Source organism: Aythya fuligula, chromosome 2 (assembly GCF_009819795.1).
Source record: "Aythya fuligula isolate bAytFul2 chromosome 2, bAytFul2.pri, whole genome shotgun sequence".
Taxonomy (NCBI): Eukaryota; Metazoa; Chordata; class Aves; order Anseriformes; family Anatidae; genus Aythya; species Aythya fuligula.
In genome coordinates this window covers 21225817-21249696 of record NC_045560.1, presented here as the reverse complement: position 1 = coordinate 21249696, position 23880 = coordinate 21225817, and the positions used below count along the sequence as shown (strand labels likewise).

At 36.9% G+C, this 23880-nt stretch overlaps 1 protein-coding gene across 4 annotated transcripts in view; it reads left to right on the top strand.

The window, feature by feature from the left end:
- SLC39A12 (solute carrier family 39 member 12) overlaps positions 1-10830 on the top strand; it is a 33955-nt gene extending 23125 nt beyond the window's left edge. For all 4 annotated transcript variants that reach the window (XM_032182066.1, XM_032182065.1, XM_032182068.1 and 1 more), the window contains 4 exons: positions 763-826; positions 3561-3719; positions 5064-5251; positions 10609-10830. In XM_032182066.1, the coding sequence (XP_032037957.1) occupies positions 763-826; positions 3561-3719; positions 5064-5251; positions 10609-10737 (540 nt within the window). In that variant the 3' untranslated portion in view covers positions 10738-10830. The remainder of the gene's footprint in view (positions 1-762; positions 827-3560; positions 3720-5063; positions 5252-10608) is intronic.
- Positions 10831-23880: the final 13050 nt, after the last annotated feature.

Below are 23880 nucleotides of genomic sequence, written 5' to 3'. Positions count from 1 at the left end.
TTGTGCCACTCTGAAGGGAAAAAAAAAAAATAAAAAATACCCCCCCTTTTAATTTTTTTTTCCTATTTTCTGAAAGTGTTACAAGAGTTCTGTTTGACAGAACAGTTTTCAGTCTCAATGTAAACAAAACACATCCTGATGGACTACAGTTTAATAATTGCATATGCTGTGTTTTCTGCTTTTAAAATAAAAGCCTTACAAACAACAGGAAGAGCAGGGAAGGAGGACTCAGCTACAGTGCTTGCAGCTATTATGAAACCTACCTATGATCATCTTTTTTAGTCTTGTGTTTTCACAGAGCAAATGTGAAGAACATGGAATACCAAGGATATTCTGATATATACACATTTTTCCTTGGAAATCCCATAGACACACTGTCTACCAGGAAACTACAATCATCCTGTTATGAAAAAAATTGAAAGATAAAGTTTGAATTAAGATGTTCTTTTTAGTTCTGCATTTGGCTTGGATTTTTGTGTATTAAAACAGAAACATGATTTTTGGGGGTTACAACAGTGCTTATGAATGTCTTTCTTCTTACTTTAATTAGACTGTAATCTTTTCTGATCAAGGGAGGTTTCTTTTTTATGTCTCTGCAGTATCACATTGCCAGCACTCAATAAATAATCCTAATGATATCTATGCAAAAAGTAGCAGCTATCTTTATAAATATAAATGCATGAATTTATCTGATATTTTCCTATATTTGTAGCATCAGCTGGAAGAGCCCCGTAACACTGTTCATCTTTTCCTTTTTATTAGAGAAGCCCAGAAGATTCTGAGGCTACTGAAGTTCCTCCTGACAGTAAGGTGATCAGCACAAAAAGTTAGTATCAATAAAAAGGCTAGGCAAGCAATAAGAAAAGTCTTAAGACCTAAGATGGAATTAAAAGTGTGAAGTTGGCTTAGCTCAGTGTTTGCTATGTGCTACATCACCACATCTGATGGTGCTTGGCGACATAATTAAATCTCTGCTTAAAGACCTTTACAGCTGCCAACTCTGTAATTGTGAAGTTCATTAATCTTACAATGTCCATGCTTTAGTGTTTGTTTACTCACCGTTCCAAACTACTTTTTCTAAATCCTTTGCTTAAAAAGAAACATTCAAAATTTAATATAAACCAAATAGTTATAATTGAAAAATTTGATGGGGTCTTTACTTTTAAAGGTAGTGTAGTTATTTTGTTTTGTTTTTCTTTTTTTTTTTTCCTTTTTTTTTTCTTTTTCTTCTTTTCTTTTCTGCTCATTATACTAATATAATTCTGTTTCCTTCTTCTCTTACATGGTAAAGCAATAGCCCCTTTAAACTAGAAGCAGTTTATTACACATATAGAATTCTGCACTCAGAATGGCTCTCTGGCTCTGTTTTAGGATAACCAGTGTTCTTCAGAGAGTTTCAAAGTAATTCTTATATTCTCTGTTTTGGTGATATTGATAAGTATTTGCTTTAAACTCTTATTCAAAACTTAAAAAGCATTGGTGGGAGCCCTGCACCTATTAGCTTTATGAAAATTATGGAAGAGAATTTGCTATGAGTATCAACCCTCTTATTAAAGCAGAGAAAATAAAGTTAGGATTGTTTAAGAAGAGGCTTTGTAGAAATAGTTATGGTAGTAATTTGATAGTTAATAGTTAGACTTGCAGCAACATAATTCAGTGAGATAATTGCTAGTAGCAAAGTTGCTTTAAAATAGGCTGAAAGTAAACGAAGAAAAGCATTCAGATTTGTTTATATATGAATCTTAACTTTCAGTCAAGTAAGTTCACTATGCTTACATTTGTAATTGCTCTATCATGTTAACCTGACCCCTCTGTTATATTATAGACAATGCACTGGAAAGACTTCCAGTAATTATACTATGTCTTTTTCAACAATCACCTACTTGAGTAAAAAAGACTAATAATATCTCAGGGCAGACCCTGATTTCATCTTCACCGGTGCTTATTACAAGTCACAAACTTAATGTAGTGCAGCAATCTATTACTTCTCTGTGACTCACGTTCTGCACTATTGATTATAAACTGCCTATAGTGTTTAGAAAGAACTGTGCAAACTGGGGACATCCATGTCTGGCTCTGTAAGCTGGCAGGAAAATCTAACAAGCCTGCCAATTTTTCTGAACCCACAGAGCTCCCAGGCAACTGGGCAGGATTTTCTGAATACAGTTGTTAGGCTTTTATGTGCAGTGTGTTGGTTTTTCTTTTTTTCTTTTTATTTTCTTTTTATTATTTTTTTATAATAGCCTGAAAGCTTCAGTTCTAGCCAGTCTGTGTAAGAAAAACATCTCCCCCATCACCATAAAATTGTCATATCTGGAAAAACATTGCTGAAGTAAAACCTTGTAATAACAACAGAGCTGGTTCTGCATACATCCTTAGACTGTCATATTATGTCTGTGTGGGACCAGGAAAAAACGTGATGCTTAAGATCCAAATTGTGACCCTGCTTTTTCAGTCATAAAAGTAACCCTCTGCAAAGTGTGCTGTCTATTCTGCATAGAGGTAAGGTGTATGAGTTTCCTGGGAGGCATTAGAAAGCCCTGCTTTTAGGATTGCGGATAAAATAGCGGTGCCTATGAAACGTGTTGCAAAGCCTAGACATTGAGCCTAAATATTGAGCTTCATTGCTACTTGAAGAGATATAATCCCTCCCCATGAATCCACTCAGCATGCTACCCAACTGTCTGGATTACAGGCTAGACAGAGAGACTGTCCAATTCCCTAGCTTGATTTTAGTACTTGTATCACCAGTAGCGCCTTTCCTCTCAAGAAGTCTGGTTTGATGTTGTGAGCATCAAATGTGCTGTTCCACACTAAGCTCACAGAACAGTATGGGAAGGAAAAACAGCCATCTGTGTCCAAGAGTGATGCTGTAGACAGGAATACTATGAGCCTAACTGCTATTAATTGATTGGAACAAAAGTTAGAAATGAGCATGCTGTGATACTGAGCTAATAGTGACACTCTGGGGCTTATTGCCTTTCATCTCTATTTTTCCACTTAATACAATCTCATAAAAAACAGACCCTGAAAAACTCAGTATTGAAATGCTTTACAGTATCAAAACAGTCAGCTGCATGAGACTTCATCTTCATTGCAGTTGTGCAATTCTGAGAGTGATGGTGGAAAAGCTCCCAATTTTAAGGAAAAAAAAAATAATGTAGGATGCAGGAAAACTTGTGTGAATTTCACCAACCAAAAAAAGAGTATGGAAACCCTTAGGGTTTATCACAAAATTGGACTCAAACTGAACTCTAGCTTTTAGTCCAAAGAGTTGACCTAAAAAAAGAAAAAATAAAATAAAATAAATATCTTCCTGGTATTTTAATTTCTGAATTGTTCTACAATCTCCCTTTTCATTTCAAGTGTATTGAAGGAAGTACAATTTCAAGGACATAACAGATAAGCACAATTGTCTTCTAACTGTTGTGACTTTTCATGATGTTATATGTGAATTCATAAATGAATAAATAAATTTTAACCTAGCAAAAATTACAATACTTTTTATGTTTAAACTTCTGGGCTTTTTTTGTTGTTTGATTCTTTTTCCTTTTTCCTAGGTAAGAAAATTAGCTTGTTAGCAATAATGGTTCTGGTAGGTGACAGTCTTCACAATTTTGCTGATGGCTTGGTAATAGGAGCAGCTTTCTCATCCTCAACAGAAACAGGTGTGACAACAACTATTGCTATATTATGCCATGAAATTCCTCATGAAATGGGTAAGAAATATGTATGTGAATTTTTCCTATTTCCTGATTGGCTTTGTAGTTACAACTTTTCCACACAATTCTTTCCTGTATGATGTCAGTAGAAATTGCTTATAGCGTCATGAACTTTAATGGGTGAGGTGGAATGTATCAGATGGGTATATGAAGAGGTTATGCACTTCTCTTTCCCCTCCACAAAAAGAAGAGGAGAATTCTGCCATAATTCTTGGCTACCGTCTCATCTCACCTTCTTCAGATGTAAATGGTGTCAGACCTGACTGACCCTTTATTCTCATGTCTATAGAAACAAAAAGATAGTAAGTTGTGAGAAAGAGCCATGTGTGCAAAAATGGGCATTCCTGACACAATGGGCTATCTGAGTTTTCATATACAGCAGAGCTATTTAACAATGCAACCTTTGTGCTACCCTCATTCCTGCTACTAATCAAGAATACCAAGATAACAAAAGAAGATGTATGACCTATTTTACTAGCAGACAGGACAGTAAGATAGTTCTGTTGAAAAATTTCCCCAATTATCGCCTTACTGTAAATCTTTCAACATGGCTGAAGTTCCTGATATTGTGCTGATGAACATATATATAATGGCAAGACTGAGTTGAGAATTTTAGGTTCTCCTTCCTTCCTCTCCCCCTCCCTCCCTTCCCCTCTCTCTCTCGTTTCCTCCCTCCCTTCCCTTGTAAAAGTACTGAATACCTAACTCCAAAGCCAGACTTTAATTCTGGTGCAATGGTACCACAGTGTCTAAGTCATATTTCCACATGGATACAGAAAAAAAAAATTAAATCTATTGCTGTGGACCCCTGATAAGATCATTTAATTTACAAGGAAAAATATGGAATAGGATTCTGATATATAGTTTAAAAAATCTAAAATCAGTGCAATCAATCAGTGAACTCAATCTGGAATCAGGCAGACATAGTTTTTTCTGACTTGCAGCACCTGTAAAACACTCAAAGACCTTGTAAATATACTCACATGATTTAACTGGCAAGTTCCCAATCAAAAAAAGATTTAGAAACTCTGGGAAAGCATGTGACTTCACTTTTGCATGTATCCAAGTTGGAAATATCACAGAACATCAAGAACTAACAGAAGCCACTCCTGTATACTGTATGCTATCTTTAGGAACAGCTAAACAAATACTTTTTTTTTTTTTTTTTTTTTGGTTGAGTTCATAACCAATTCTATAGAAATCTAAGGGCAATCCTCCATCCTTCACTGTCTTCTTTGTACATATCTTAATTATTTTACTTCATGTTTTATTACAAAGAATCCTACAAATACATTTATGAGCTAAATAATAATTTTTCTGTCTTATTTTTTCTCTTTGCAGGAGATTTTGCTGTGCTACTAAGTACTGGGCTCCCCACAAAGATTGCAATTTTGATGAATTTTATAAGTGCACTAACAGCATTCTTAGGGCTCTATATTGGCCTTTCTGTTTCAACTGACCCATGCATTCAAAACTGGATTTTTACAGTTACCGCTGGAATGTTCTTGTATTTATCTTTAGCAGAAATGGTGAGAAATTCTGTCTATTGTTATACTTTCTGTTTAACATATCCACATTACAGATGAATGTCAGATGAACTTAGAGGGAAAAAAATATTCACATAGGCTTCTTGGGAAGAACACATCTGCCATGTATGTGTACAGTGCTTAGATCAATAGTCTGGTTTTATTTGGTGTCACTGCCATTACAGGTGTGATTAGTAATAAAAAGGTGAAATAAAAGCTATAAAAAGAGTAACATATGAGAAAGGCACAGAGGACTTTTAAAAGAGGATTTATATATTGATATAAATCGATATATATTTAGGTCTGGAAGAATTGCTTAAAGGTAAATTAAAATAACATTTAAAAAAATTGAACCTGTACTTTTTTTTTTCCCTTTTTTTTTTTTTTTTAAATCTTATATAACTATAAGATTTAGATAGTTATATAACTATAAAATTTAACTTGTATATAACTTATATATCTATAACTTTGTTATATTTGGTCACATTTTTCTTGGTACTTTTTTTTTTTTTCCCTCTGTATATTATTCACCCATTATTTCAACATGAATTTGTAGTTTCTGAACTAAAATACAAGATGCTTATCCTGTGCTCTCTGAGGCCTGCCCTTCTATCTCAGAGAGGTTTGGATGAGTTCCTAAGCAATTAAAAACCTGTTATATTGTCTATTTTTTCATATTTTCCATCACTTTTTATAATGCCAGTTCAATAACGATGATCAAACTATAGAAAATAAAATCTGAAGACAAAAAAAAAAATTGGGAGAGAGAATTGGGAGAGGTCTAAGGGCTGTGGAAGAACATAGTGGAGTCACTCATGCCTCTGGACACATCATTTATTGAAGAGATGCCTAAATGTTACACTCATAACAACACAGACATTAATTACCTTGCCAGATTATTATAATTTTAAGTGTCACAAGGCTCTTTAACTAATGTTTGTTAAGATAAATTTGTTTTCAAGCTTCTGAACAAAGACTGAGTATATTGAGTCATTAGGTCCAGAGGTTGAAAAAAAAAAAAAAAAAAAAAAAAAAAGAGGTTTCTCTCCTCATAAACTGTTACCATGCCTTTCCCAAGTCTGGCTGTCTCTGTTTTGTTTACTACCACCCCTCACCTCATGCCTATGATATCATTTCCCAGGTTCAGAAACTATACTTGAAACCTCATATGCCATGTCAGTATTATAACCCATTAAAAAATCTACTTGTAATCATTGGCCTTAGACCTTGGGTGTTTTATAGTCCATTTTTTTCCTCCTGTAACATAAGTAATGTGAATATAAAATGCACCTAAGAGCTTATGAAGGAACTGACTGAGGACTGTGGATGTGTCAACTGTCCTGACTGAGGTTGTGAATAGCAGACAAGAACATTGTGTACCAAGATACCATTGTGTATCTTCTTCTGACACAGAGAAATTTGGAGGTGAGGTTGCCTTCCTATTGAATAATAGGCATGGATTTATTAACTTGGTTAAGGACTTAGTCATATCTTTCCTTCAGAGAAGGATCAGGAGGATAAAGTTCCCAGAACAACACCACATTTTTTTCCCAAGTCTTCAAAACAATGTGCCAGCTGTAAAGCCCAAGAAAAGACACAAATTTACGCAGAAAGAGAGCGCACATTTTTTTCTTGTTCTCAGGTCAACACTGTAACCTTGTTCTTGATGTGAGGAGAAGGAGAAGGAGAGAAAGAGAAAGATCTTGCTTCTCTCACCTCCCTGCTATGAACAGTAGGGTTTCCAATCAACTTTTGAAAAGTTCTTTTCACTGCTATTGGGTTGTTCATCTCTTTGCCAGAAGTGCAAGTACTAAGTATCACAGATATTTTATTTCAAAAAATTCCTCTGGCATGGCAGGAATCTATAGATCTGAAAAAAATCATGTGTTTGTATAGTACATCTCAAAAGATAATCAGCCATGCTTTATATATTTTTCAATTTTCTGCATGCAAATAACTTTCACTTTCTGTTGCATTCTCATCTACAAACAGCAATCATCAGTGTTCCTTCCAAAGGTGCACAAATACCTAAGGGTGTGCAAAGCATAACAATAATTTTCAGAATCTGTTTTATGGACTTTCACATACTTCCATGTTAGTTAAATAAGACTGAACAGTTTCACTGATCTCTGCATTGTGGAACATTGAGGGATATGAGATGGAGGTTCAGTCACAAGACAGCACTGTGAGATTGCTGCACAATCAAGATTGCACAAAAGTACTTTTGTGCTTAACTAAATAATTTTCATTCTTAAAAATGGCATTCTAGTTCCATTAATAAGCAGCATAGACTAATCATTTTAAAAATCTGAGGGGAAGGACAGTGGATAAAATGATTTATAGCCTTCATCATTTTTCCCCAAGGAATTTTGCAAAATTTTTCATCTTCCTAGCAATTAGGGAAGGTAGAATGGAGGAATGTTTTGATTTGCAAATGTGTATGCACAGGTGAAATATTACAATGTGAACTGATTGTTGGCTTCAAGATATGCATGTAAGTAAAAGCCCGTAATAATCTTGTCTTTAGATTCTGTTTAACCAAAATTAAATCCCCTGAAAAGCAGCTTTTTTATGAAAAGTATAATGAGATTTTTATGTTTGCCCTCTGTTTAGAGGTCATAACTATAATCATATCATTGCACTATTTCCAAAGATGTTTTCATCAAAAGCATATCTTTTCTTTAACATTCATTTAATCTGAAACAAAACTTGAGACACCTATACATGTAACAGAACAGACCAACTCACTCCTAATGAATTGTTTCTTTGATAAAACATGTCCTCTTTTCCTCTTGAGAAACAAACCTGCAAATCCTTAATCAGTCTTTAAAATGAGTATCTATGAAGTAATCATTATGGATAAATATTTATGAAATCACTTGCATTGTATTCTAAGGGCTAGGAGATCATTTCTGAGTGATTGCTCAAATCCTATAGGATTATATAGTTACTGACCAAAAAGACTTACTGTCTAATTTGAAAGGTGGAAGATAGAAGCAAGAAAGAGAATAAAGGTATCAAAGTAGTGTGAGCTAGCCAACCACTCCATGAGGTACCTAATTGAAGTATTCTCTGACTAACCTTAAACTTATCTTTTGGATTTTGGCGTCAAAGGAGTATTTTCAAAGAGGCTTATTGTGCTGTTGTGGCACAGCAGCACAGCTGTACCATATGTGCCCCAGCTTGGTAGAACTCATGTTTAACCAGCCCATGGCTTAGAGCCCTCATTCCTTCATTCAGAATGGTGTTTGCTGATTCTTCCTGTACTCACGGATAAAAATATAAGCTGAAGTAGGAATAGAGTAGTCCTTCAGTTAACAGTGACTCTTTGGCCTCAAACAGATTTCAAGCTTTAGCAAGTGTGATGGCATCCAATAGCTTGGTTATGGTGCTATTAAATTCTGGTGTTGTGCATCTGCCAATTGAATAGTCTTATGCTCCCCAACTGGAAGCACTTCCCTGCTGTGCCACACACATTCTGTGCGTGCAAGTTCACAAAGAATAGGGGAACCATCAATGATACTGTGGCAGCAGTTGGCTTTTATTTTCAAAGAGATAAAGAGGGATGTCACACTAGGTAAGGCTATAAAAATTATCTGTGCATTTGGTAATAAGCACATAGGTTAGGTGGAGGGAGCAGAGATCTACACTGGACACAGGAATGATACAGCCTGTGGAGAATTACTTTTTTAAACTTTCTTAGCAACTTATTTTACCCTGTGTATACCATAACTCAGCAGTGACACCAATAACAGAAAATAGTGACTTTTGCAGTGGAAGGGGGAAAAGTTTCCTCTTGTACACGGTCAGAGAACTTGTTCATCCATGTACTGGGGAAGAAAATAAAATAGACTGATTATAAAGATAAATTAGAAAGAACAAAGGTCTGGACTGAAAGCCTGGATTCAGGCCTAAGCTGTAATTAACCATTTTTATTTATGTACAAAACAAAAACCACATGCTCTGAACACTTACAAGATGACAGTTTAGATTTTGATTTACATCAGAATTCTGAGGTGTTTACATTTGCTCTAGGTTAAATGCTTCTGAAGCCCCTTAAATATAAATTAAATATAACTACATGAGTTTTTAAGATGCACATTTGTAACATAATTTAAACTGCTGCCCAGTAGTTTCAAAGATTTAGGGCTTCTGCATTTGCCTGTTATTTTTATGCAAAATGTTAAAGTGTGGGCAGACTTTTCACTCCAGTGCCTTCATCTGGGCCCACTCCTCTTTCCAGAGAAAGAGGAGTGCCAAAGAAGCAGACCCAGAGACCCCACTCTGAAATAGGTGTAAATGTGCCCCATCAGCCTCCTTGCTCAGCACCACTCCACTGTCTCCCAGTGGCTGATGTTGTTACAGCGTGTGTGAGGAGACTCTAAAAGAGCAAAGGAAATAAGTGGCTTCATTCCAGCACAGGCTGTGAGTGGAGCAGGAAGGCAAGGCAATGGGAGAGTGCCAGGACAACTCACTCATTTTTTTGCATATTTTGTTTTGAAGTTCTCAAAAAAAACAGACAAAAACAAACAAACAGCAACAGCAAAATAAAAATTAAAAAGTGCAGTGCCAGGCTGTTACTCTATCTTTATTTCCAAAATGGATGTGAAAATAGCAGCAGTTGTTAGTATCTCCCTTGGTGTCCACAATACACAAAGCATGAATACTAAGAGAGTCTGAGCCCGAGGCATTATTTTCACAGGCTCTATTGAGACATACTTTTTGTTTAAAACTTTGATAAAAGATCATGTATGGTGGAAGGTCAACATGTAAGTAGCTTCTAATATGATTATAAACAGATGCTGCTCTTTTACTTGATTGAAAACTTTCATAGAAAAATATTAAAGGTATTTTCTTTCCAGCATATTAAAAAAAAAAAATAAAAAATCTGCTTTCTACTTATGTACTTACCAAAGCCCAAGTAAATAGGAGCTCTGCCAGTTATTTCAGCAAGAGCAGGATTGACCCTATATATAGTACAGAAACAAAATAACTCAAACTCGTTTATTCCCACAAAAGGGAATCACTAATTTTACTAAATAAGAATTTCCTTACAGACAGCTGTATAAAATTACTAAAAACTATTGAGAAGTTAAGAAATTTTGTAATCTCATTTATATTTCTTTTTGGTATTAGTAAAAGAACCAAAATGGGTAGAATTTTATTAAATTAAATATTTCACTGTCAAGATCTGTGTCATTACAATGTACAGAACATGCAACAGATTAATAGCTATATTCAGAAGCGCAGTATTTTGAAACTCTTTTTTTTTAATGAAGTTTGTCTTGTTTTCCCATAAGACTTTTTTCCCAGAGATGAATATATCTGGCTCTCATTCTGGTGTCTTATTCTTTTTTTAGCTTCCTGAAATGACTCATATTCAGACACGGCGACCCTGGTTGATGTTTCTCCTACAGAACCTTGGATTACTATTAGGCTGGCTCTGCCTCTTACTTTTGGCTGTATATGAACAGAAAATTAAAATATGAGTTTTCCATCGGAAATCTTGAAGTACCACTTACGACAGTGGATAGCATTATTCACAGTTTTGTCATGTCTGTTATAGTGATATATAAATTAAGTTGTTGGGATTTTTATATCTGAACAGTAGATAACTATTTTACTTTATTAACTTATTGTTCAGATTTTTTTTTTTTTTTTTGTAGACATGAATGTTTAGAATTATGTTTTATTTGTTACTGAGTTTACCAGATCCCATGTTCAAACTCACAGGAGCTTTTGATTAGTTTTTATTAAGACTGTTCTAGCTGAATGCTCTAAGTGATCTCTGCCAGTCTGATTGAAGAAAGAATAAAACACTTTTATATGCAATAATTAAAGTGGACTAACCATATTTGAATAATTTGAAACAGAAAAGTTTGTTGCCTCATAGTATAAGGAATAAATGTATTTACATAAAGCTAAAACGCATAACAAAACTAAACAGTTAAATGCATACAGCAATCTCTGTATAGTATCTTCATCATTTATTTTGCCATCATAATGATCCTTGGTAGTCATATCTCACTGGTCCACTGTAGTAGGTACAAAATTTTGAGTGTAAGTGCTTTTCTGATTGTTGCATAGTTTGTCATAGATGTGATGGAACTGTGACACTCAAGCACTGGACCATAATAACTGTCATAGTAACCACTTTCTGCATTATCCTACTCCTGACAGATGTTTGAGGAAGATTTTAAGAAAAGTTGAAAGGATTTCTTCACGAATATCCCTTCCAGCCTTCTCAAATCAAGGGATTCCTTGTGCCAGATGTTGCTTTTGAGCCATCATGTTTAATAAACTCCAATAGTGCCTTCCAGCCAGCAATTAGCTTATTCATACAAATGCGATATGCATAGTGGAAAGAGCTTTTTCAATTGTCTAAAGTGTATATAGTTGTGCTCTCTTAGGGTCTGATTCCTCCTAACTGAGTGATTTTTGTGTAATTAGTCCTCTTGATTTTATGGGAATTCTACGTAAGTTACAGATGACTCATTTAATTTTGTGTTACAGAATCAAGCCTGAAACAAATATATAGATTCTGTCCTGACTCTGAGGTGCTGAGCAGCTTCCAGGAGGAACTGAGCAGCACTCAGCTCTGTGATTTCTATTATTAAGATGCCATTTTTTGGCACAAGGAATCCTCCCGTACCTAATTTACTCTTTTATTGGAAAGTTGAGGTGCATTCTTTTTCCCTTCCTTCATGTGTGTTAATAAGGAGAGCAAGTTACAGAACAAACCTATATTCTTTATTCAAACGGGTGCATACTTTTCTTCTTTGTCTTAATTAACCCTGAAAAACAGCTACATTGTGATACTTTTTGACTCTCAAAATGTTTTTTGCATGTATTTGGCAGCTTCTATTGAAGGCACAATATTCTCATATTACAGAGATCATACTCTATACTAGAGCGTTGTCAGTTCTTAAATGCTTCATTGGCACCACACTACCTTAACATCAAAATTTAAAATAAGTGTGATTTTTATCATTTAGAACAGCCTGGGCTTGTGGGCTTGTGGACTTCTGGTCCGTCACAGGCCACCCTTAGGAAAAAACACAAAAATCATTTTAAAGGTAGCTATGCACTCATTTTCAGTGCCTGTAAATTATGGGAATCTCTAGCAAATACCCTAATGCACATCTAAGTGTACATACACATACCTTCAAAAACCTTGTCACAAACAATTTATCCAAGGTCACACAGGAAGTTTCTGTGTGGCTAGGGAAATGAACCAAGCTGTTTAAAGTCCCAAAGTAAAATACAAACCTGTTTTATGTAGGTGTGCAAATATTATGACTGTTTTTTTCTGTGAGTTTAACTTTGAAAGCTGCCTAGTCAGCTAAGGAGTCCTAGCTAATGCTTCTCTTTTCAAAGGTTTCATTTTTCAGGAGTTTGTGCTTGTTTGTAGGAAGGTAAGATTTTTTTTATTTTTTTTTAATGTTTTTCCAGTATTTCATCTGTTTGTATTGGCATGAATTCAATGACCTTCAGCTGCAGCAGTCAATTCAAGCAATAGAAGGACACCACTGGACGTAAGCAAAATCTATTCTTGTATCAGATGGTGCAAATGAATATTGGAAACTTGTTATTTCAAAGAGCAGAACTACTGTGCTTTGTTTATATATGCTTAATGCTCACTAGAACAGGAAACAAGGTTACCAACATGATCATGTTTTGGCAATATTATTATATTCTGAAATATTTTTTTATCATCAATGTGTCAGAGAGAGGGCAAGTAATTTCTGGCAGTGTGTTCTTTACAGTTGCATACAAGCATAGGTTCACGTCCTGAGGAGATCTGTGAGCATACTGCATTTACATAAATCCATTCAGAAAATACTATCTTTTGTGTATATGTATATATATTTATCAGATTTTTTCATCACACTTAACAAGCAAGTATATTCATACAGCTTCCACCTCATACACAAATGCATCAATCAGAATGCCAGTTACTCTATTTCTGTTGCAGAGTTCTCACGTTTCCGTGGTGTTTATCAGTATGTGAGCAATTTGGTCACCATTTTGACTTGGTACCAAGTCTGAATACCCAGTCTCATTAGCCCACAGATGTTTGAATTCTTACGATACCTATGAGAGAACTTTTGCTTCTGCTTAAAGTTGGTTACTCTGCTTTTATTCTCCTGGCATTAGTATGTTTAAAATTGGATACTGAAGATGGAGCATTACCAGACATAAAGCAAAACTAGATTGTATTTCAGGAACAATGCATTTTACAGAGTATTGGAAACTATTTTATAGGTCACTGAATTTGAAAACTAGATCAGTTTAAATCTGAAGAGTTCATCTTTTTGTCAATGATCTCTGGAAAGCCCAAGAAAAAAGAGAGAATATGGTTTTGTGTCCTCACAAGAGGAAAGGTGGTACAAAAGTATTCCTACGATGCATTCTCTTTTTGTTTGTTTTAAATGCTGTAGAGTTTATTCATACAGATTTCAAACAAGTCTCTATTTAAAGCCAGATATTTCTTTCTGTTCCTCCAAACCTAACAGACAAAGAGCATAATATGCCAATGTTTTCATTGAGTCAAATCCTGAGTAAGGGCTGCAGAACTTCATCACTTGCAGCCTCTAAATCATGGCTGGGTATCTCTCTAAGAGGTATGCAATTACTCAAACAGATGTTATGTGCTTGATGGAGAGATTACTTGGTGAGGTTTTACAGCCTGTCAGGCAGTTCTGACTAGATAATCATAATGTTCCTTTGAAACCTTAAAATACATGAATCTATAGATACAGGAATTTTTTTCTGCAAGAAGAGGGTTAGTATTTCTCTCTTTCATCTATTCTTAGTTTTCAGACACTCTCATGATGAAAAAAAAAAAAAAAATTGCTTTCCTACATACACAGAAAATGAGATAAGAAGAAAAGTTGAAAGAATTTGTTTGCTACAGTATCTTTTCCTGGAAGTAAAGTGGTAGAAGGCCTCGTAAAAAATGCTTCCAACTCCAAATTATAAGGGATCCTAAGCATAAGAGAGTTGACTTTGTACCTCTCTCTCTCTTTTTCTTTCTTTTTTTTTTTTTTTTTTTTTTTTTGTATATGTTACACATTACCCAGTGACTCTTAAGATAAATAGTACCTTCTTTGCAGCCAGCTATCCCAATGCCCTTAGAAAGTTTCTGGAGCTCATCTGCATGTTTTAAATACTGCCATCTATTCCACTGTTGTATTTTATGCTTTAAACAGGAAGGTGGCATTTCTCCAGAGACAAAAAAATGCCGTTTTTAATGTAGGAGAACATGGTTGCTTTTGATATAGCAACCCTTAGCAAATACATTTGGATTGTTTTTCTTTTACCTTGCCATTGCATGGGAGAAAGTGTATTATCATTGTAACAATGTTTGGCCTGCATCTGGAAACCAACAACAGATTTACTTCAAAGTGAGGATTAGGGATGATAATTTTATAATAAGGGATTACTTTGTCAATGTTATTAGCTTCTCTTGCTTTACTGTAACCTGTTGTCCAGTCTTATCTTAAAAATAAGCTGCTTTCTATTGTGATTGCAGCCTTAGGAATGTGAATGCAGAAAATACAAGCAGTAGTTACACAACGGCTTTAATCAAAACAAAAACTCCTGTAATTTATTTTACTAGGGCTACCTTCATTCCCTTCTCCCCAGAGAAGCAAAAGATCCACACGCAGCACTGCTACTGTGGGTCACACAGGGGAATGTAAGAAGTGCCTTCTTCCTTTTATGTCTCTGATAATGGGCCGGAGCACAACAGGAGACGCCGTAGAGCAGCCCCATCGTATTGAAGTCACTGCCAAGCTCCCATTGCTGGCAGCGCAGAACAACATCCTGGAGCTAGTGGGGGTGAGGGAATCGTAGAGGGCTGGTGCTGCTTCCTCTGCAGAGATGACAGGAGACAGAGCAGGCAGGGTGGCTCCTCAGCTCTCCCTAAGAGGCCTTCCTGCAGCTCCCCCGTACTGCAGCGGGCATTTTGACAGCTGCAGAGAAAGGATCAAAGGTTTTATAGCCGTCTCTGCGGCGTCCTGAAGGGGCTCACTTCAGGGCAAATTCTCAGACGGTACGTGTAGTCTTGGCTTTGGATGCCAAGGATATCGTGAAAGCGATCTGGCTGATAACCCTGTGAGTGCAGGCTCAGGCTGTGCACTCCACAGCACTCCAGTGATCCAGTGCTTTAGACATGTCTGTATGTGACATCATTTTCATCCCACTGAAGCTGGCTTGGGAATCCTTCCTCATCCTTTTCCCTGGGGTCAGCAGAGACTATCCTGGCCTATCCCATAACAGAGAGGAGGTGGGTATAAGTGACTAGAGTAGGCAATTTTTGTGACACATCTCAGTCTTAATTTAAGACCACAGTGATTTCTGCTCTCTTTTCATGGCCTCTACACTGAAGTGGAATCATCAGGACAATGTCTGCACTGGTCTGTTGGGTAGGTGCCCAGGTTTCCCTCACCAAGGTAGGTGGTGGGCAAGTAGAACCCATGTCCCAGGCCAGACAACTGTTTCAGAGTATCCCAGGTGTCTCTGTCATTGCCTACCAGGCACAACATCCACCAGCACACCACCTCTCACAAAAACTCTTCTCTGACAAGGACTTTCTAGAATTTGCCATATCATCTTGTCTCTGGTATACAAATATCACAATCCATAAAATAGTCCTATATATGTGCTCTTACCTGTCATTCTCTTTCAACATCCATACTGATGGTTTTGGAGCTATGTGTTGCACATACTTGTGACTTCTGAATTTCAGAAAGAGCAATACAACACTGGAAATTTCACTGAGAACTATACAGAAGTAGAGATTATTATCTACACCACGGTACCAGCAATTTGATTCTTCTTATTCGAGAGACACTGCTATGAGTACTAGATATAAGGACAAGTCCTTTTTTTGTTTCTGTGCTGAAGTGTGTTGGTTTAGCCTTGGTGGTCTTGGGTGGTTTTATCAGTAGCAACTATACTGTGTCCTAATTTCAAGACTTCAAAGTCATTTTCATATTTCTGTGCAAATGTTTAGTTTTAGCTCTGGAGCAAGAGCACACCTACTTTCTGGATGCTGTCCTAATCCAAAAGGGTATGGGCATTGCATTTGTGAAGTTCACACACAGAAGTCACCTATACGCATGATACAGCAGTTCAAAAGCAAGTAGCTGTAATCATCAGCAAGTTCAGAAGGGCATAATTGGACAGTATACATCTGTTTAATATGTCCAGGACAGCATAGCAGCATAGATAGAAAATGACACTGCTGAGCTAAAGGAAGAATGCAATTCATTCTGCAAGTACTATACACATGAGGAGTCCAACAAGTATTAGAACCATTCTGTCATTCTCCAGGACCTCACTAATGATATTTCTAGTGCACCTTGAATAAGGCTTCAGAAGGAAAGATGCAATGGAAAATAAGTCTGCTTCTTTAATTTGGTGAAGAAATGAATGCAAGTAGTGATGCACTCTAAATTGCATTGTGATTCATCATCGTGTACAAATGCAAAGCATCTCCTTTTCCACTTGGAGACAAACAAGGCAAAACAGATACATACCAGAAAAGCCAGAACAAGGAAACATCTAAGGAGAAAGTTCTTGTAGTTGATAGGGTAAATGCCAAAAGAAACAACAAATATATAAAGCAAATCAGCTCCTCCGCATTGTAGTTCATTCTCTTTGGCAAACATTAAACCCACACAATTCTCTACAAATATTGCTTGAAAATATCGTGTCTAAGAAGTAGAGTTTCAACACTGGAAATAGTTTAAATATTACAAAACAGATGACTTTTAATAACTCTCAAACTTGAGACATGCATTGCAAATATGATCCATATGTTCATAGCCATATATTTTGGAAAATACATATTCATAGTTGATTAAATCAGTACAATTTCATTTGCAAGATTTAAATTCCATCTGAAGTAATGAGAAATGAAAAACTTATGAAAGCATAGTCCATCTTCTAACATTTCCTACTACCAAACCCCCTACTTCTTAATTTGGCTTGTTGTGCTTGTAATTAACATGAATATGCTGTTTGTCTAGACAACAGAGTAGCTGACTGTCTGGCATAGTGTTATGTGGCATTATTAGAGTGTACTAAGAAAGCACATGACTGTTGAAAATTCTTTTCCAGTACATAATATTTTAATATGCCATCAAAATTCTTAGGTTGAATTGTACTTAAATAACACTCCACCCTCGACCTTGATTCTCCTTTATGGAGAAATAATTACATGCACTTTACTGAAGGGCTATAGAAGGGCTATAGTGTCTTCCTTCCTTCCTTCCTTCCTTCCTTCCTCCCTCCCTCCCTCCCTCTCTTCCTTCCTTCCTTCCTTCCTTCCTTCCTTCCTTCCTTCCTTCCTTCCTTCCTTCCTTCCTTCCTTCCTTCCTTCCTTCCTTCCTTCCTTCCTTCCTTCCTTTCTTTCTTCCTTTCTTTCTTTCTTTCTTTCTTTCTTTCTTTCTTTCTTTCTTTCTTTCTTTCTTTCTTTCTTTCTTTCTTTCTTTCTTTCTTTCTTTCTTTCTTTCTTTCTTTCTTTCTTTCTTTCTTTCTTTCTTTCTTTCTTTTTCTTTCTTTCTTTCTTTCTTTCTTTCTTTCTTTCTTTCTCTTTCCCTTCCTCTCCTTGCCTCTCTTCCCCCAGAATAAGCTCTGCTATGTGTTAAATTTCAGTATTGTGGACAAAACCTAATTTGTTAGATCTTTTTCCAGACATTTCATAATTACAGCATGTGTAGGATTAGGGGCTGGAGGGACCTCAGAAAGGATGCTCTGAATTTTGAGGAAGCATAACTAGAGCTAGAGCAGTTCCTACCCACTTTCTGTTGATATCAGAAAACACATTCCAGCTTTCTGAGCATACCTAACAAAAGAAAAATAAGAAGATTTAATTGACGGTACAAATACCAGCACTGGTATTCAGCAGTAAGTTTACATCAGAATGCAAAAGATCAGAACTTCTGCACTTCTTCAATCACTGTTTTTTTGAAGTCTTTGCTTCCCAGATGAGATTTATAAGCTGACAATGGATATGTGCCTAATCTTTTTTTTAATTATTTTTCTGCAAAACAATAACTAACCACTTTCACTTTTACAGCATGCTAGCATTATATGAAGATTATATGAAGACATAGAAAAACAGTTTTTAATAATGGATAGTCATCTGATTTGAGTGATGTGAACTGGAAATTGCTGATGACCTGAAGTAGCTACTAATGAACCTACAATACAGTCTTGCAGATTACAATTTTGGCATGAATGTAAACCATAGCCTTAACAAGAGACTCTTTAATTCTCTTGTATCTCTCATATATGATATATTTCATATCTTTCTCTCTTTCTCTAGGATTCACAACACAAAAGGTATCCCAGGTTCAAGACAATAAGAACAAACCTATAGGTCCATAGTTTACTAGAGAACTACTTGTCTGTATGTTCAAAATGGATATTTTAATAGTAAAAAGTCCTCTTCCTTTTTTCTGCACTTATTTATGCCCTATTTATGTCAGAAGTGGCTGCATTTGACAACAAATTGTCAAGTTTGTTCCCCAGCGTGGAACAAGCTCAGCTTCGTGGTTTGCATGGTAAGAAACAGAAAGCCTTGGCAGAAGAGACATTCACATTCACTGTATATATGTTTATAAAATAGCCTTAGATTCAGGGTTCACTCTCTAACCATTTTAATAATCAGTGAGAATTACTGAGAATTATAGTGTGTAAGTGCATAAACCACTTCTGAGTTCTCATGTCATTTTTTTACTGGTGAAACATTACTAAAAGTGGTAATTTCTGCTTTGTACTATTTGAAACAAAAGCAAACATACGCTTTTTCATGTCTTTGTAACAACAACAACAAAATAAATAAATAAAAAACATAAGTCCACAGAGAGCCTCTATTGCTGTGATCTACATGATAAGGAGATCATCTGAAATACAGCCGACAGCCAGTACGGTTTCTCAAGCACTGAAAGTTCCTAGGCAGTATGTTTGATGAAAAACACATTGCATGTTCATTTATCCCCTATGTCTATTTAAAATGTAAGATATAAACATCTTTTCTATGAACGCACTCAACAAACCTATATCTGGTTTGCATCCTTCAGTCACTACAATGACATTTCATTAGCTAATCCACTGTGGAACTGAGTTTTAGCAAAATAGAAGCAAACTCAATTTGTTAAGTTTAACCTGATCATGTAATACCCTTCCAGTAAGTCTACCACTGTAATTTTGCCTGCCTTATGTTATTGCATTCTGGTGACAGATAGGCTGATGCAAATACTTCTTCCCTAATTAATCTTTTCCAAGAGGAAGGAAGGAAGGAAGGAAGGAAGGAAGGAAGGAAGGAAGGAAGGAAGGAAGGAAGGAAGGAAGGAAGGAAGGAAGGAAGGAAGGAAGGAAGGAAGGAAGGAAGGAAGGAAGGAAGTTGAAAGTAATGTTCTAAATGCATGGTATTACACCTTGTATTGTAAAAGGGTCCTTGTGACTTTTAGCTCTATGAAGATCAAATAAGAAAATACAAAACCCCTTGCAATGAAAGAGAAAAGCAGTGCTTGATATCTCTGTGACTATGTGTCTACTAAATAATTATCATGAGTGACAGCATAATGATTTTGGCACTACATTGCTTTTCTTTACCTGTTGGCTACATGCTCACATACCGCTATCACTCTAATTATACAGGTTTTTTTTATTTACCTACTTAAATGATAAAGAAATTAATCAAGCTCTTTCAGGGAAAATCTAATGAAGAGGGAAGCTCCTCCCCAAGACAGATTTTTCCATGACTTTTCAGTCATATTATCCTATCAGCTGAACTCTGGATCTAGTAAACTGGATATAAATCTCTCCTGAGGATATTCATCTTATCTTTCAAAGATCTGAACAAAGTTACTCTTCTCTTCTAGAGGCTGTCTGAAGGAGTTTTTTCTACCAAATTTTATAAATCAGCATGACAAATTAGAATGCTCACCAGTTAGGGGGATTCTAGTCCCAACACCAGAGATTTCTTATGCGTTTTCTCTGAGGAGTATGCAACATAACAAACAGAAACTGTTATTGGAGCAGACTAGAGTCTAGACACAAGTCTAGACACCTGAGAAACAAAGTGGAGTCAGGTCTGGAGGTTGACTAGTCCAATCCATTTGCTCAGAGCATTCTCAGCTACAGCAAATTACTCAAGGTTTTGTCAAGTTCAATTTCGAGAATTTCTGAGGATGATAACTGTATACCCCCTCTGGGCAATGTGTGTTCAGTTACCTTCATAGCAAAAATTATTTTTTTTCTTATGCTTAATTAAAATTTCCTGTATTTCCAGGATGACATATCTTGTCACTAGATACCACTGAGAATAGTCTGGCTCCATCACCTTTTCTCTTTCATGTCTAGGATAGGATAGGATAGGACAGGACAGGACAGGACAGAATAGGACAGGACAGGACAGAGCAGGACAGTTGGAAAAGACATACAAAAATCAAGTCCTGCTGCCTGACCCCTTCAAGGCTGACCATAAGCTGAAACATCACTGAGGACATTGTCCAAGCATCCCTTGGTGCTTGATGGGCAAGGGGCACCACCTGCCTTTCCAGGATGCCTGTCCCAGTGTGTGACCACCCTCATGGCACTGACATTTCTCCTCATGCCCAGCCTGGCCCTCTCCTGACACAGCTCTGTGCTCTTTCCACCTCCTGCCATTCCTCACCAGGGAGCAGAGGCCAGCACCTCCCTTTGTGCCTCCCTTCCTCAGGAGGCTGCTCAGAACCATGAGGCTGCCTCTTGGCCTCCTCTTCTCCACACCAGACAACCCAGGTGACCTCAGCTTCTCCTCACAGGACAGTCCTTCTAATCCTTTTACCAGCTTTGGTGTCCTACTGTGGATTCATTCAAGTAATTTAACATCCTGTTTATATTGGGAAGCACAGAACTCATGCAATATTCAAGGTGAGGCTACACCATTGCCAGATATAGTGGAATAATCACCAATTTCCTATTCATGGATAAGATCCCCTGAAACCTTCTTTTCTCTGTGTTGAACAGTCCCAAGCCTCTCAGTTTCTCCTTGTACAGCAGATGCTCCAAGCCCTTCACCACCTATGTGGCTTTTCTATGAGCTTGCTCCAGACTGTCTATGTGTCTATTTTCCTGGGGAGCCCAGCAGTGGGCACAGTAGTCCAGGTGTGTCTCAGCACTGATTAGAAGAAGGGAAGTGTGACGTTGCTCAACCTGCTAGCAATGAATGCTCTTTCTAATGTAGCCTGGGAGGCTTTTGGCTTTCTTTGATGCAAGGATATGTTTCTGGCTGACATCCAATTTGTTGTACAACAACATCCCCAAAGGCTTTGCTGTAAAGCTGCAAAGATGCTTTCCATCTAGTCCCCAGCCTGTACATGAGGTAATTTCTCCCCAGGGGCAGGATTTAGCATTTACTTTTGTTGAGCTTCATGAGATTCCTTTTTGCCTGTTTCTCCAGCCTGTCAAGATCTCTAAATGCGAGCACAACCCCTAGGAGTACCACCCTTCCCAATCTGTACCATGTTAGTCCTATTCCTTCATTGCCTTCTCTCTGGCCTACTACCTTAAATCAATCTTTATGGAGTGTTAATGGGAATATAGAAGCACCATTCCTTAGAATGGCCAATAAGCTTGATGTAGTGCAGCATAGTCCTTTGAGGAGTAAGAGACGGGGATTTCAACCTCCTCCTAATGAAAACAACAACCCATTATCCCCAGCAAAATTCTCCAGTTCTCCTTCTCCCCAAAGGCATTAGACACCTTGCATAAGGAAGGGGATCTGTGTTTCTCTCAACTATCTCTAGAAAAGATAGCAACCACACTTACTTATTTAGAGGCCAGCTCACACATTGGCCTCTTCAAACTTGAAAAGTTTGATGCATGTCTTCACTGGGCCCTACAGAAAATGCTTAGTTTCTAGATCCTGAATCCTTAAGAGGTACTTTCTGATTTGCTCAGACTGTGACAGAAACAAACAAACAAACAAACAAACAAAAACCAACACCCACTCGCCCACTTTATGAAGCTTACAATTCAAATTAGAGCTATTCATTACACTTATGTACCTCCAGAGATTATTCATTAATTGAGTGGATGCTCCAGGGTTGCAACTTTTAAACTAGGTGCCTGAATTCTGCTTAACTCCTGCTCCAACCATCTTAATAGTTTAGGAGCTCTGGCATTACAGAAACAAAACCAAATCTTGCAAGCTTTTGGTCCAAGGTCATGACATACAGGAACTTTCCCCCCACCTTTTTCCTTTTCATCCAGCATTGTACAGCTCCCCCAGTGTACAATATTCACTGTATACTGCTATAGTTTATAGAGAAAGGAGAATGAGAGATGAAATGGACTGCATACATGTAGTTATTTCATCTTTTCTAACACACCCAACCAGTCCACAACCCTGAAAATTGGTACAGTTTATGCTGTACAAAGAGTATTAGAACTACAGATTGTTATGTTTAAAAGTTTAAACAAGTAAGCCTTTTTGAAAAACAAAAATTGCAAATTGTACCTACTATCAACTCCAGCGATATCCGTTTCTACCAAAGCTACACAAACAAGAGAACGAACCAAAAATCAGTTCATTAATATGCTTGTTTGGAAATCTGAAGTTCAAAAAATAACATCTTATTTTCAAAAGTTAACAATTTAATTGCTATCAATAAACTTCTTCAGTTTCCTGCACTGCACAGTTCTAACTGTGCTGTGAGCTTTCCATGCTTTTGTTAATCCTCAAATGTGCCCATCAGATAAAGTTTTCTATTTGGATAGCACTTCTTGTCTTTCCAAAGTTGTTCATAACTCTGGAACCTATGCTTAAAAATGCCAAGTTGCTAAGATGTCTCTTTATCTGAGTGAATGCATCCTCAGTTAAAGCAATAGTCCCCAGTATTTCAAAGATTGCCTTGAGAGAAAACAAGAAGAAATTGAAGATAAACATGAATAATGAAATACAATAGTGAAACTAATATATCTCAAAGGTGAGCTTAATGCAATTTAATTGTTTAATTTAATTTAATACAATTTTTATAAACACCAGACCTTTAGATTAGAACAGCTTTCAGAGTGCCTGGATCAGTCCTGTAACAGTTTCAGGCCTGACATCTATGTGAAGTCTTTGAATTTCATCTGTATAAAGCAATGCTAGAACCCTGGAGGGACTCAAGGGGATTGTTTCAACTGAAAAAAAAACAACACAGCTGGAAGACATCAGGGCTCCCCTGGTGTCCTCCAGGGTCCCGATATAAGATGAGAAATCTGTACTCACTGAAGAGAAATGTTTTAGTACAATGAGATGATGTGTACAACTGTGATTCCTTCAGAAGACCTGTAGATATCTGTGAGTGGAATTAAAGCAGCATTTTTGCCTTATTTAGTATGTCATCAGTGCAGAAAATAACCAGTACTCAGGTAAAATATGGGACATGAGAAGACTAAAGACTGAGACATTGGCCAAGAAGGTCAATAGTATCCTGGCCTGTATTAGAAATAGTGTGGCCAACAGGAACAGAGAGGTGATTGTCCCCCAGTACTCTGCTCTGGTGAGGCTGTACCTCAAGTACTGTGTTCAGCTTTGGACCCCTCACTACAAGCAGGACATTGAGGCCCTGAGGCATGTCCAT